The sequence below is a fragment of the Paralichthys olivaceus genome, chromosome 15 (assembly GCF_024713975.1).
Source record: "Paralichthys olivaceus isolate ysfri-2021 chromosome 15, ASM2471397v2, whole genome shotgun sequence".
Taxonomy (NCBI): Eukaryota; Metazoa; Chordata; class Actinopteri; order Pleuronectiformes; family Paralichthyidae; genus Paralichthys; species Paralichthys olivaceus.
In genome coordinates, this window is record NC_091107.1 from 19,335,988 (window position 1) to 19,350,889 (window position 14,902).

General features: G+C 40.2%; 1 protein-coding gene across 13 annotated transcripts in view; it reads left to right on the forward strand.

Annotated features, from left to right (window-relative positions):
- The window catches only part of auts2a (activator of transcription and developmental regulator AUTS2 a), a 285,358-nt gene that overhangs the window by 68,959 nt on the left and 201,497 nt on the right, over positions 1 to 14,902 (forward strand). For 12 of the 13 annotated variants that reach the window (XM_069539833.1, XM_069539832.1, XM_069539831.1 and 9 more), the window contains one exon: positions 3,108 to 3,320. In XM_069539833.1, coding sequence (XP_069395934.1) covers positions 3,108 to 3,320 — 213 coding nt within the window. Of the gene's footprint in view, positions 1 to 768; positions 896 to 3,107; positions 3,321 to 14,902 lie in introns of those variants that run through there. The other variant, XM_069539836.1, reaches the window with a different exon arrangement.

Here is a 14,902-nt window from a genome sequence, read left to right on the forward strand (position 1 = left end):
TTCTGTGCTCTGACAATGCATGTCATGTTGCATTATTTGCCTTGGATGAGTGTGTGCGGAAAAGGCAAATGAGATTAGTTGATGCATGCACTTGTTTTTTCTCTGTGTGAATGGGGAGCTTTAGAAATGGTTTGGTGAGTCAGTGTCAGTTGCACACTCATTAAACTCATCCTCCTGACAGCACTGCATATCTGTAACGCTGGTAGAGTCATTCTCGACAGGCACACTAAGGTTGCTTCAAGGTGGTCCATCAGTGACTAACCTTCTGGTGCTTGAGATATGGTGGATTTCCTTCTCTGTTATTATTATGTGGAAAAACTGTGTAGACTTAATTCCCAGTATATACTACACACTAACTCTGAGGCACACTGTGGTTATGGTTTGCTGTGGGCTCTGGGCTGTGGTGTCATGTTTATTGTATTTTTTGTCCTCTTATATAAAGAGAGTTTTCATTTCAAGTTTAAACTGTGTTTTTGTTACGTTTTGAATTCATGTTTAAAGTTTGCTCTCTGTCCCCTCTGTGTCCCTCGCTTTTGTCCCACTCTGCTCCTTTCTGTGTCCCTCTCTGTGTTCCACCCTGTGCTTCTCCTGTCTGCCTCGCTGTGTTCATCTCTGTGTTCCTCTTTCTATGTTCCACCCTGCGCTTCACCCCGAGTTCCTCTCAGTGTTTCTCTGTTTCCTGTTTTATTTTGTAGTCCCTGCTCCTGGTGTGTTTTCCCCCGTAGACTTCCTGCCGTCGTCAGGCTCACCTGTTCGTCCTGTGCCACCTGTCTGCAGTCACTCATCAGTTCAGTGTGTATTTGAGTCTCTGTGCTCCTCCATGTCTTTGTCGGTTCATCGTCATTGGATGCTGTTGTCATGTTCATGTGTTGTGTCACCTCTCGCCACGTCCCCTGTAAGTGTCAGTGCTTCAAGTCTTTTCCTGTGTTGCTCCCCTGTTTTGCCTGAGAGCAATTTGTGAGTTCTTGAGGATTTCTTTTGTTACGTTCGCTCTGCCTGAAAATAAAGGTGCACTTTCTGTTACAAACATTTTGGTTCTGCATTTTGGCCCACCTGCTCCCTTACCCTCTCCCCGCCTGAAATGTGGGATACATTTTTACTGAGGCACAATTTGTGCTTAGTCCCACTCACCTACTGCTGAACACTAGGTCTGTAAATGGTTCTCTAAATCCATGGATCGGTTTGGACCTCGTTTTTGAGACACGCTTTGGTACAAACGTTTTCTAGTTGTTGTTGAAGTGTTTGTAAGAAAAAGGGAAATTTCAGATTTTTAACACCAACATTTAAAGCACTCATTGCTCAGAAGCAACTGGCCACATCTGTGTGTAGATTATGGTTACACAGGGTTGTGGTCTCGGGGTTGTGATTAGATTGGAGTGTGATTGGACAGTGGACACACACCTCTGACCTCTGGATCGCCATTTTTGTTTTGTTTCTAGAATTCTTACTGCTCCACTGAATACATGTAACCCAACTCCTGAAGAAGTAACTGGACTGAGGTGGATTTCCCTCACACTGAAGTGAAAGAGTAAAATAGAAATGTCCAAAAAATGTTTCTGGAAGCAGAAGACATCATCAGGTATTTTACTTTACTACGTAGAAGTAGAAATACCATGAGGTAAATTTACTCCACTACAAGTAAAAGTCCTGCATTCAGCCCTGGACCACAGTTTGTTCCCAGGGTTCAGGACATAACCAGTAGAATTAATTATACAAGCTCACTGAGACTTGGAGAAGATCATTCTTTATGTGGGGACCAATGATATCCCTAAGGCTTTGTTATTCATCTACAGTGAAAAGTCCAGTAGAAAGAGAACTCCTTTACTGTTGGTGTCAGTTTGGTTCACTTCAGCAATCTGCTGAGTTAACACACCTCCTAGCCCTGGTGACCCCACTTTTCCATATTACACTCCACTACCCTGAACTCGCTCTTGTTGGTCTCTCTCTTCCTTTTCTTCACATTTCAGCAGTTCTTGCTTGAATTCTTTACTGATCAATTGTGACACTGAAGACTTTGTCATCAGGTGTCATTTATTTATTTATTGTCAATAATTGTATTAATCTGTAAATTGCTTTATGAATGTATGTCTCCAATCATACTGCTGTTATTTTTATTGTTCCATGTCATACACTATCTATGTTTTAATACAATAACACCCCAGACAGCTGAGAACGTCTGTTATCTGTTTCCGACTTAGTTACTTGACCCTCTTGACCTAAAATCCATTAGATGAACCTTGGGATTTATGCAACACTTGACACTAAAGCTTCTCTCCAAATTGCCCGGGGTTACTTTGACAAAACTTTGCCCTTGATTACTAACCGAATACATACATTTCCAAAAGAGCGGAGGCGTATAGGCCTTAGGGTGAATTACTAAATTGAGAGTTCATTCTGAACATTTGAAAGATTTTTTATAGAATGCTTAATGGCACTGTTAAAGACAAGAATGCATACTTGACACTCCTCAGGACCCTTTTAGAACCATAAGTTCTCTTATCCAGCAGCCTCCTCATTCAGGTGAGGCCTCTTGTGCAGAGAAATATGAGAGGTCGTTCCAGCTTATTTTATTGTGCAGTAAGGTACACCAGGTTATTAATTCAGTAAATTTCTAAATTCTCTCTCAATGACCTTTTAAAGACAGCTGATACAATTAAATCTTCTGCTTCTCATTTTCAAAAGAGACTTCAATTTCTTTAGTATCCACTAGAGTTCAATCAATAATTTGAACTGGTTTGTGGCATTCTAATGCCCTACTGCCCTTCATCCTCAATGTTTGGAAATCCTGTTGTGGTCCCATTTCACTCTTTCTAAAAAGTTCTAAAAAATGATCCACTTTTTGTTATCATATATTTAAAAAAAGTGGATCTTGTGATACCAGCCAGTATCTTGCTAGTCTTTTTGAAATTTCCTCTCTAACCCCGAGCATGTTCATGGTCAGCTTTTCTCAGGTATTAAAACTCATTGAAACAGTTATTTCAACTGAATGTATGGTTGCAGAGTCCTCCAGTGTCAGCTGCGTGGTTGATGTGTACTATATATACATTATGATCATGTGTTTGTTTTGGTTGTAATCAAAGCTTTCTCATGTGCTTTTTCCTTTGTAGAAAAACATGACACTGAAGCCCCAGGAGTGCAGTGACAACCAGGCAGGGCCCCTGCATAAGAAAAAGCCTGCCAGGGTCCCCAACGGCCTGAGCCTGGAGACCTGCAAGAACAATCACCATCACCACCAGCTTTCAGACCAGGAGAACAACCCCCGCCTGGCACACACACAAGGCAAGAGGAAGAAGAAGCACCTGAACAAGAAACACTCAGTGGTGAGTTCAACATATCTTATCCTTCTATTGCATGTTGAGGATTGTAGTGATCCTATCGTATGTCCAGTAAAGTGTGCATGGTAAATATAGCTGAGCTTTGAGCTTTTGAGCATATATGAAAGATTTCAGTTAGATTTCAGTCACAGGGTTCAGCACAGTTAAATCTTTTTCAAGTAATGCTGCACCTTTTTTTTTTGTTTTTTTTACCTCTCGCTTCACTGGTCACTTTGCGTCAAGAGGTGCCGTGTTGTATTAACTGTTGTATGGTATCAGGACAAATGTAGTCCTGTGTTCTGGGTGCGAGCTGCCTGGAGATGTTTGGTCATAAAAATGTAGCAGCTAGTTCTTAGTCTCTCTGTAAAATATGCATCTTGGATTTGAATATTTTGAGGCTTTTCATTGCTCCATATGCTGCTGTTTCTTTCCTATTCACTTGAATTGCATTACATTTAAATATGTCAAGTTTGCATTTTGTCTCCGTTCGAGCATTTGCAGTAACTAACATGATAACTCACATAATGGGGTTTACAGCTATTATGTTAGTGTGATAACAGTTATTGGCCCCACTTTGGGCTTTTAGGAGTGACTCATTCTTACATTTTCAAGTATTCTCTAAAGTTTTGGTTCATGGTCACACTTGATTTAGACGCTGTATTGTTATAATCATCTGGATGGCATCTGTGTATTTCATGAAAGCAGGAATTTAAGCATCTGCAAATATGACATCATGATTTGTGATCCTTGCTGAAGATGTCAAAACTTATTTGGAGTTATTTAAAACTTTGGCACCAGTTTGAGCTAAATGTTAATGCATTGAAATGACCTCGCAAATTAAAAAAACAAGTTTTGGGGCGTTATAAACTGAAACAAACTGTGGGGCTTACAGTAAAGTTGAAATGCTCTTGTCTGTGTAAAATACAGCTCCAAGGGTATGTGAGCGTATATCAGTGTATGTCTGCATATATTTTTGTCTGTCGCAAGGTGACAAGGTCACTAATGAATATTTATGGTACACTGATGCAGCGGTGTATCTCCACCAGCAAGGACTATTTGTAACAGCAGTACCTACAGATTTTATAAACACAAACACAGCTCTGAGGTTCTGCGCAGCCTTTTCTCTGGTAGAGAGTCAGTCTTCTTGAGCTGCATACTGAAGGACATATTTGTGTGGGTCACAGCAGGGGCAGTAGGGAAACAAAGGCACGGGCACACCATTCGCTTAAATATTCACTGTTGATTCCACAGGGGGTTTAAAGGAGCAGTATGTGTGGTGGTATTTCTGGATTTTAGTTTGGCCTTTGTGCTGTTATATACAAATTTGTAGGTTGTAGCAGAACTACCCAATTAGATTTATTTGTTTCTTGCTTTTTCTAAATTTGGCTACATGTGATTGTGGTTTAGAGAAATGTTGTTTAAAATCTGTTATAATATATGGATCATACCCTAAACTATTTCAAAATGTAAAAAAAAAAAGGATTTTGATACCTTAACTCCCTGCAGTATATGTAGGGGGAATATTTATCATGTCAAGCAATTGTATCTTTGTTCTTGTTGTGGCTGTTCACGGCTGCTAAATAGAAGATCCGTCAGACCGTGGTCTTTATTTACGTTGACTAATTTCCCAACTGCTTTGAAAGATTCCTATTTTTAACAAGTCGCATGACAGAGAATGTACAGTGGTCGTGTGAATGCAGCGAACAGTAGCCTGAAGCCTTTACAGCAGACCTCTGTCGAAAGGGTCACCACTACTGCCTTTATGCTATGTCTGTCTCTGCACTGACTAATGGACAGATGGTGCTACCTGCCAGTTTCAAGGTTATGTTCTCCTGGTGGGATGGCTACAAATACAGAACAGCTTGCACAGAGACATGTACTTCATACTTGAGATTAATACTGCATCAATAATAACAAAAACATCTGCACCTTTTAGTCATATATGCTCTGTGTCGTTAAATGTGTGTGTGTGTGTGTGTGTGTGTGTGTGTGTGTGTGTGTGTGTGTGTGTGTGCGCGTGCGTGCGTGCGTGTTGGACACTTTGGCAGGTAGTTGTGGTTGGCTGTGGCCGCATGTTGGTCAGGAACAGTGTTTAGGTTGTTGGCACATGGAGAACAACCCTGATCCCCTGAGTGGGCTCACAGTCAGACAAGCATGCGCACGCAAACATCACCAACACATTCTCACTTACCCTCTCTCTCACCTCCCTCACCTACTCACCCACATGTCGTGGTGACACCCAAACAATATCTGGTCTACTCACACATCCCATGGTTTAAATATAAGGAGCTTTAGCTTAGTCACTAGTGAGAGCTAAAGTACCTTGGCTATCTTTACTCCCTGTCCTAGTAATGTGGATATTTTGCAAAACAAACTTTTCCTCTGCTTTTGGGCCGTCGTCCATACGCAAACATTGCTTTGTCACCCAAGTTATTTTGCATATGTCTTATAGAGTGCAGAGTGTTTGGGAAACAATGACATCACAAATTACTTAGCGGATGCCCACTGTTGCTCTGTGACCATGCGCCATAAACAACAACCACAATGGCGGCTTTACACCAGTTTCTCTCAGTTCAGATTCTGCTACATTTAGCATTTAAGTATTTTATAAAACGAAGGTCACATGGACAGAGATTTTTTTTAATTGAGGGGAAAATATCAGTTCAAAGAAAATAACCGTAATAGTGTAGACATGGTACTTATCAAAAATGTCTTAATGACTATATAACTGATGATCATGATAATATTTTATTGTTGGCTTGTATTGCAAATGACGCTCAGACTGTTATAGTTACCTTCCTGAATAAGTAAAAATATTTGTCTGTCCCCTACATGATGCCGATAGACCTTGGTGCTCTATAACGCCCAAATCTTTCGTGCTTCATGACATATGCATAATTGAAAAGATAATCATCTGTGCCCTACACCACCCCTTTTTGTCCTCTATAAAGAGAAACAAGGGGCAGAGTTATGTAAGACAACTATTATCTTTTCTATGGCTTCTCTATACATAAGTGTGAAGCACTGTCCTCCCACAAGGTTATGGTCAAAATGTCAGAGGTCTTGTCTTAAGGTTTAATTTTCCATTCAGAAATGCTGCAGTCTGGAGGGAGTATTCTGTTATCAGCTTTATCTGAATGAGGGAGGAAGAGGCAAAGAGCATTTGGTCTTAAATAAAGCAAGGTGTACTTTTTCTTCCCCCCATCTTTTTCTTCCTCCTCCAGCCAAGCTAGCAAATGTTTTCGATCTCTGGCACTGACCCAATGTACTGAGCTATGAGAGATTGTAAGCTCAAGGGGGGAAATAGAGAAATGTTTATGACATATCACCTAACAGTGAAAAAAGGGCTTAGATAGAGAGAGCTTCAGTGGAGATGGATGAGACTGTAGTAGCCTCAAGTTATATGACTCTATAAAAACTATCATATAGGAAGTTTTTTTTTTTTTACATTGGTGTGTTTTAAATTACTGAGCCAGATTGATTTAATCCATGTACTGTGTATTTCCCCATACTGTTACCAATGAAGGACTGTCTACACCTGTCTACCTTATTTTATTTATTGGCATACTATAGGTGTGAAGGAAAATAATTCAGTGTTATTTTTTGTGTTTTCTATTTCTTGTGTGTGTGTTTGTAAAAGTCAACAGTGACTCAAAACAGATGGCATTTAATACTAGATTGTTTATGTGAACCTATGTGAAACAGACGGAAAATAGAATGTCAGATAATGTATTGCATTTCTTGACTGGGTAACATAAAAGTGTTACTTTAGGTCTCTTGTAGGAATATAGCAGAGCGTATGAATACTCACAATCATTGCATCAGACTGCAGTTTAGAGTCGTTTTCAGTAGCATAAATGGAATGTACAAACTACACACTCCTGCAAGTGAAGTAAACATCAACTAAACCTGATGGAAAAGCATTTGTTGTCTTTTTGCTTATTCATGAGTCTCAAGTGAGTTATCTGTGAACAGACATGGAACATAAGGAACATACCATTTAGACATCAATACAGTGGAGGCACTGTAATGACAGTGTCTAGTTATTGACCTGGACTCAATATGACATTTACAGTGTGGAGGTTCACTTGTCTGTTGTCTGGCAGTGCTGTAGATAACATAGAGGTTTCCAGCACTGGTGTGTGTTTTCTGGTAAAGCTCTGGTCCACTCACTGATGTTGGAGTGGTGGCCTGTGGTGTGTGTTGCTTTGTCCATGGCTCTGGTGAACAGAGGGGCGTGCTGTGAGGCCCATCTGCTCTCTGGCACTGGGGGAGTTGGGAGACAAGGAGCGTGTGGGGACAAGCGATGAGGGCTCAGGTCGGCCCCACCCTTAAATCTATGTCCAACCACCTGCCTTCCTGTCTGTTGGTCCGTCTGGCTGCTGGCTGGCTGTCATTCTGACCCTGTCTGATTCTCAGATATGTGGGAACAGTGGTGTTTTTGTTCTGGAGTCACATTATAAGGTATTGTAGTTTTTCTGTAGGGAAAAACTGCCATGAGAGCTTAGACCTAAGAGCTTACCTTAAAGTGAAAAGGTCTTATTTACTTTTGCAATTGTTAAGGCTGCACATTCAAATTCAGAAGATTCAAACCTCAACTCATGCCTCAATACTATCTTCATTTTTGATGAAGGTGTCTGTGGGTCAAAGACTTGAGGAAGGAAAGTAGGAGTACAGCTGTGGAAAGGATTGTTCACAGAACCTTTTATGATTTTGTTTGATTTCCTCGTATCGTCCAATTATTTTTGAACCCTTAAATGCCACTATGTGTTTAAAGGTCTGTATTTGTCACATGTAAAAAGTTCAAGCTGAGATTTGGAACACAAGAATCAACTTAATTTCAAATTGAATGTGCTAAAGTTCAGGGCCTAAATGACAAAACTCCATACACAGAAGCATGGCTCAGATTTATATGGAGCAGATGAAGACCGTGAACGTCTAATAGGAAATGAGAGCTTTAATGGGAAAAGGTTGAGTGAAGAGCAAAACATTAGACTTGCACGGTGCAGATTTTGTCTTTTGCTGGTAAGAATTAGGAATTATAATTGGGATTCCTAGCCTTTGAACTTTCGTTGTCTCTGTCTGCAGCATTGATTTTTGAAATGTCTCACACATGTAACCTTTACAAAAAGGTGTATTTAGTTAAATGTTAGTACTTTGCATGGTGATATCTTTGTTTAAACCTCTTCAACTTATTAAATAAACAATTCTCCAAGTGTGATCTTGCCATCACATGCTGTCAGCCAGTTGTGTTGTATTGGCTCACTGTAAGGCAGTGTATGCTGGACTCACTCGTATGCTTTGTGTTACCGCATGACAGTGGGCGTGCCCTGCACTTAATGCCAGTGCAATCGTCATAATGACCACAATTGCAGTTGTATGGAACACACAACATAAACGTTGTTGAAGCCTTACTAGCTATCAATACAATCCACAACCGCATGAACATACACCTTTTCTCAATTAAGAAAAGATTAATAAGCTTTTTTATTCATGCACTATTACCACTGTTATAGTTTTTGATGTTTGTATCTTCATCCATTTTTCATAGCCCATGTGAAGGCGTATAGTTTGGTTTCAGTTGAATATCTGCTGCACTGACATGACAGTATTTTTTACAGATCATCCATGTGAAACAAGTAAAAGCCTGCCACCAGCTCACAGCTGTCCCACATCAGTCACACATAAAACATGGGAGGAAAAAGCAGAGGTGTTTGGTCTTAGTCCCAGTGCTGAGGAGTAATTGCTGTGGAGACTACTGAGTGGTGTCTAGCCCCCGGGTTTAAAGACACTTCCTTGAAAAGCTCTAACCAGGCCAGCCTGTCAACCGGAGGGCTCTGGCCTGTGGCTCTCTGAATCATCTCGCTGGGTAGATCCTCGCTCCACCTGCCCCGGTGGAAAATCCTGCCTCAGGCCGGCCAGAGGCTGTATTATCATTCAGCATCAGTCTCTTACCTAAACTTACTCTTTACGCCAACCTGCGGACGGCCACATTTAATGAGATCAACCTACCAATGCCAAATCCGGGCTGGTTATGATGTGTATGTAAATATTTGGTATGAAGCCCTGTTTTTTTTCAGAATGGTGGCAAACTTACATGCTTTTCAATCTGCAGGGAAAATGTAATATAATGTTCAGCTCTTTCAGCTCTGCAGGTCACCCTTAATAGGCTTATCCACTAAGCCAATAAGAGATTCTAAGAAAAGCAATGTCCTGATTGTCAGATAAGATGCTAAATCCATTCTGGTGGGGGCCTCAGTTGTGGGGATGATAATTGTCGCTGTCACAGTGGTGGGTTTATAGCTCTGGATCAAATCAAATCCAATCGTGATGGCTTGTTTTGTGGTCTTTGTGTTGGTTAACATTTTAATGTATGTGGGGGCATGACAAGGCTGTGTGTAATTAGTGTTTGTCTGGGTTTTTAAAAGAACAGTTTATTCTACACATAAAACTGAGTAGCATAGTAGAGAGTGATGAGATGTCACTACAGCAATCTCTGCATAGCTTCACTAGGCTATTGTGTACTTATACCTACCTATCATCTATTTCTTACGACTTGTGTGTTTGCCATGTTCCCTCTTACAACTGCTTATGTTAAGCACAAGTCCCCAATGTTGTTTAACAAGCCTAGGCCGACGTGTCTTTTAAAACACACTTTCTGATTTGTCTGCTCCCCTCCATTGAGAAACCCTTTCTCTTGAAGTGTCATTTTTCTCCAAGGGAGTACAGGAGGAGGGCAGGGGGTTGGACTACCCGTCTACATGGCAGTAAAACTAGTCATTCCACTGCAGTCTCTGCTGTAGGGAGGCAGAGCGGGGAAATGAAAGACAGACGGCATCTTCTCTGTCGAACCTGATGCTAGCTCTCACTGTTGACAACACTCACAGTCAATTTGTGAAAAATTAAGCGGCTGCACTTAAAACCCAAGTGTTGTCACTTAAAGCTGGGGCCCATCTCAGCTGTCAGTCAGTGCTGGGCAGTAGCTGCACAGGCCCTGTCGCAAACAGACCACTCCACTCAGACTAGACTGGGTGTTGTATCCTCCACCTCCCCTTCTTCAGTCTTTCTTCAGTTTTAATGCGTGTGTGTGGTGTGGGGGAGTTAAAGGGTCAAAAATCAGAATTTATGGATTTATTTGGTACATGCACACACCCGAAACCTCTGTCGTAACTGCTTCAACTATCTCACTTTGGCAATCAAGTCCTGTCAACTCACACAGACACAAACTTCTGCTCAAAATAGTTTACTGGAGCATTACAGGACTTGTCGTTGAGCAACTTACAGTCAACTTCAAAACTCATCGTGATGTAAATGAGAGTGAAGGGTGATAAACTGAGAAAGATGCTCAGGTCCAGTGTGAATGCTTGATTCAGATCATTACTTCTGTGGCCATTCAGAATTCTCCAAACAGGCAGACGTCAGTCCAAACTGTTGACTCAGAGTCATTATTTAGTACAGTCCTGATTTCTATACTTGCACTGAGATGCATTAATATAAGTGTGGTTGTTTTACCACAGGTGTTTTCAGTTCATAGCTCACTTAAAAATGTCACTGCTCCTTCTCTGTGTGTGTGTGAGAGAGAAATTGTTTTTATTTCCATTCCAATGACAGCCCAATAATCAATGAGTTACTCCTAAATGCCTTTAACTTGAACATTCTCTGTAATTCTAAAATATGACAGGCACTGAACACGTTTGTGGTCACCTGAGGATAAATCTGATTTATAGAGCAATATGTGACCTTTTCCCTGAAGCCTTCATCTACAGTGACATTTACAGTTTTGTACTTCCAGTTGTAAGAATGTAAGAATTATAAAGCTTGCTGTGATTTCTATTTGTAGCACAGAACCTAACTAGTTGTTTTCACTATTTATCAATCAGTTCGACTCTCAGATATCAAAGTGAAACTGTGAAACAAGTCCCACTCAGTTTCCCAGACCCCAGAATGATGTTTTCTCATGTCTTATTTTGACCAACCAACAGTCCATCACCATTTGTTTACTATCCTCACATTTTAGCGGCTGGAAGCAGCTAATGTTTGGCATTTCTACTATAAAAAAACTGAAACACATAATAAACTAGATCTTGCAGCTATAGAGCTATGCCATAAAAAGCATTTTCTGCTATTTGTTGAGATTTTTTCTGATTGCTTTTGATGTCATTGGCTGATGTCAATGTGTAAATTCATGATGTACTGGACCACATGGGACATTTACAAATACGAATACTAACTTATTTAGACATACTCCCCCATTCCCCACATAACAGCACACTAAAGGGATTTAATGTCATTCATAACTGTCCAAACATGCTTCTCCTGCTGCTCCTGCTGCAGCTCGCACTCTGTAAATATTAATTTGACACATTCTGGATTTCATCTAGGCCTACATGTAGTTTATCACACATTTGTCTGTACTTATTTGTCTGTAGGCTCTGCAGATATTCATGTTTGATTCATCCCTATCTCGCCTTTGTTATACTGTGTTGCTCCCTGTAAAAGAGGAGGTCAGGGAGCAGGTGCTGGCTGTGAAAGTGGAGTACTTATGGGAGCACCAAGGGTTCATATAGTGAAATATTCCCATGTGGGGGTAACCTTGACTGCTAAAGTACATCCAGCTTAAGAAAAGGACATAGTGGGGGCTGGTATTTACCTAGCATGTTGCCCACACAGCCACTTTGTTCCAGCACAGCTTCCGCTTTGACCGCCTGTCGACCCTCACCCCCCACTACTTTGCACAGAGGTGTGACTCAGGCTAACACACCTAGCTTTTTTCCAGCCTTTTTGAGTGTTTCAGTAAATCCAGAGGGAGTTTGTGGAGTAGATAGGGATAGTCTGCTCCGCTGCTTGACTCCACCGGCATCTCAGTCATTAAACACGTTTTTAATTTGAAGCTTGTGTTTTACCAGTTATACAAAAAGTCATCACATTTTCTGAACTTCTGACAAGTAAGGATGTCAAAAAAAATACACATTAGAAGTAAAAGAAAACGTGTGTTCCTGCTGCTTTCGACTCCCAATCACGCAACACTGAATGTCTGTGAAATTTACAGAGTAAGAGTGACAAGCAGTTTAATCATCCTAAAATAGTTAATGTTAGCAGTAATTAAAACCAGTAGACGGCCCAACATTAATATTATCCCACTTGGATCATACCCACATATTATCATAGCAAAGCAAACATAAGAACAATCTCTGCTATTATTTTCCCATTATTTTCTGGGAACCTATTATATGTATTCCGTCCCAGTTTTGCTCACTGCTGATGCTTGTGCCTTTTAAATGAACTCATTTTATTGGGCTGAATCTTGCTTTTGTTTTTCTCTGCAGAAACAAACCACAGTTATCAATTACTAATTGCCCTGTCTACCTGCGGTAGACCATAATGGGCTTTGTGGTAGTAATATAATAGCTTTTTTTTTTTTTCTGGTTGGAGATAAGGTTTTGCAATGCACTAATTTACCTTACATGTGTTTGAGAGAATGAAAAACCAGTAACTGAATTTTTGAAATGTTACCGAGTGCAGATTTGGAAGACCTGGCTCTGAAGGAGTTGTGGAAAACCTTTTATGCTGTCAGAGGTATGACAGTGTGACACCAGTCGATCTGCTTAATTTTCAGCAAACTGATTACTAATCTTCACATCATGCTTGGATGTATACTTCAAGGCCAGGACAAGGACAGTTGTTTGGCTGATATAAGATGACAAGATGATCAATGATTAATTTTCTTGTAATGATTAAGGGAGCATTGATCTGATGCGTAAGTAAAACACTTTTTGACATGCTACTGCATTGAATCAACATGGCCTCTGTGATAAACTGAATGAAGATCTTACAGATACTGAAGTATACATATACACATACAGATATGAACTGTGGTTTATATTTTGGTCTTTAATTAGTGAAGACTTGTTGCTGTCTTTCACCCAACATGGCCCAGGTGCTCTCTGCTCTCTCTTCGTCTTTCAAGGAAAATAAAGAATTGAAGCTGTGCTAATACAGCTCTGATTAAATGTAATAAACTCGTAAAATTATCAGTAATTAACATTTTCTAACCTGTCCCCTTTTGTTCAAGAAGTAATTTATTTTCATTTTCATCATAGAAAAACATATTTTTAAAATATGATGCCCATGTTTCTTCTCCTGCTGCTGCTCTACAAATTACTACTTTAAAAACACAAATCTGTCCTTTTTTTTTTAAATGTGTGACAAGTCCTATTTATGACTCCCATACTTGAAAGTAGGAGCTTAGGATGAGTACATGTAGTCCCTAGCTGGCAGAAATAGTTCTTTATTATGCTGGAAATGAGAGGAAGGCTTAAATGATTATGGTGAGTAATGGCAGCAGGGGGGAGAAAACCTGAAAGCTCATATTTGCATGTGTTGAGTCATTGCTGGAAAGTCCTTATCTCTTCTTGCTTTTGATCAGATCATCATTCCCTGATGGGGCAAAAAGAAAATCAATTTTGCTCCTTTTCCCTTCCGCCTCATTTCCCTGCTTTTGATAACACGGTCATCCTTATTCATTTAATAATTTCTCTGTACTGGTGTTCAGCTCTTTCCACTGAATTGTCTCAGATTTTTTGATCAATCTCAGTTCAGTGCTGATGTAACTTAACGTAGTTCCATGAAATTGAGTGTAATAATGCAGCATAATGTTTGTAGGATGTCTTCCATGCTGCTCCAGATAAGGGCACGATGATAATTGTATAATTGCTACATGGCACCTCCCAGCTAATTGTATGTAATGCCATCCTTTGTTACCCTATCATCTGAGAGCAACAATGAGACTTTTTGCATTTTGCAGAATTGCACAGACTAAAATCATATTACTCTTTGTAGTTTTTTAATAAGTGAGGGGTTTATCTTTTAGCCTCACAACATAAGCTTAAGATCTGCAGAGACCTGGGTGATTCAGCTGCTTTGATTTAAGTACCAGTAAGTGTCTCCAATGTCAATATGACTGTCGGTAAATACGTTTTGAATTCTCAGTATACAGTACAAATGTCATTATCAGCCATTGTGCTATAGCTAACCTCACACATAACCTAATTGATCAGTTAATCAAAGGGTAGCTGATGGTAAGCTGTGGCTTTGTCTGATTTGACAAAGGGTTTGAATGCATCTGATAGTCAAATGCCCAGTTGTATGTGTGAGTGGAGGACTGATGTTGAGAGGGGAGTGATGAGGCTAAATTAACACAGTGTATAAACTCAATATATCTCAAAATAAATGTTTGGATGTCAATATACTAAATAATGTTTCTTACATGGAGACACTGAGTGAAGCTCAATAATGAAAATAGACATCAGTGACTATATCGGTCATCTTCTCCGCACTCCTCCCTCTGCTGCTGACGTGGATTCATTGCTTGCAGGTTGAAGCTGATAGAGAGATGCTTAAAAATACACAAATCTGAGAAATATGTTGCAAATGAAGCCAGAAGTCCACCTTCAGAAAGCTTTCATTTTAGCTTGTTCATAAAACGCTTCTCAGCTTAGCAAGTTGTTGTGGATGGAAACAATTTAAAATGTCCCTTTTCTACAAGTTTCTCATTGACATAACTAGATGTCATAAGAGAAACACACACT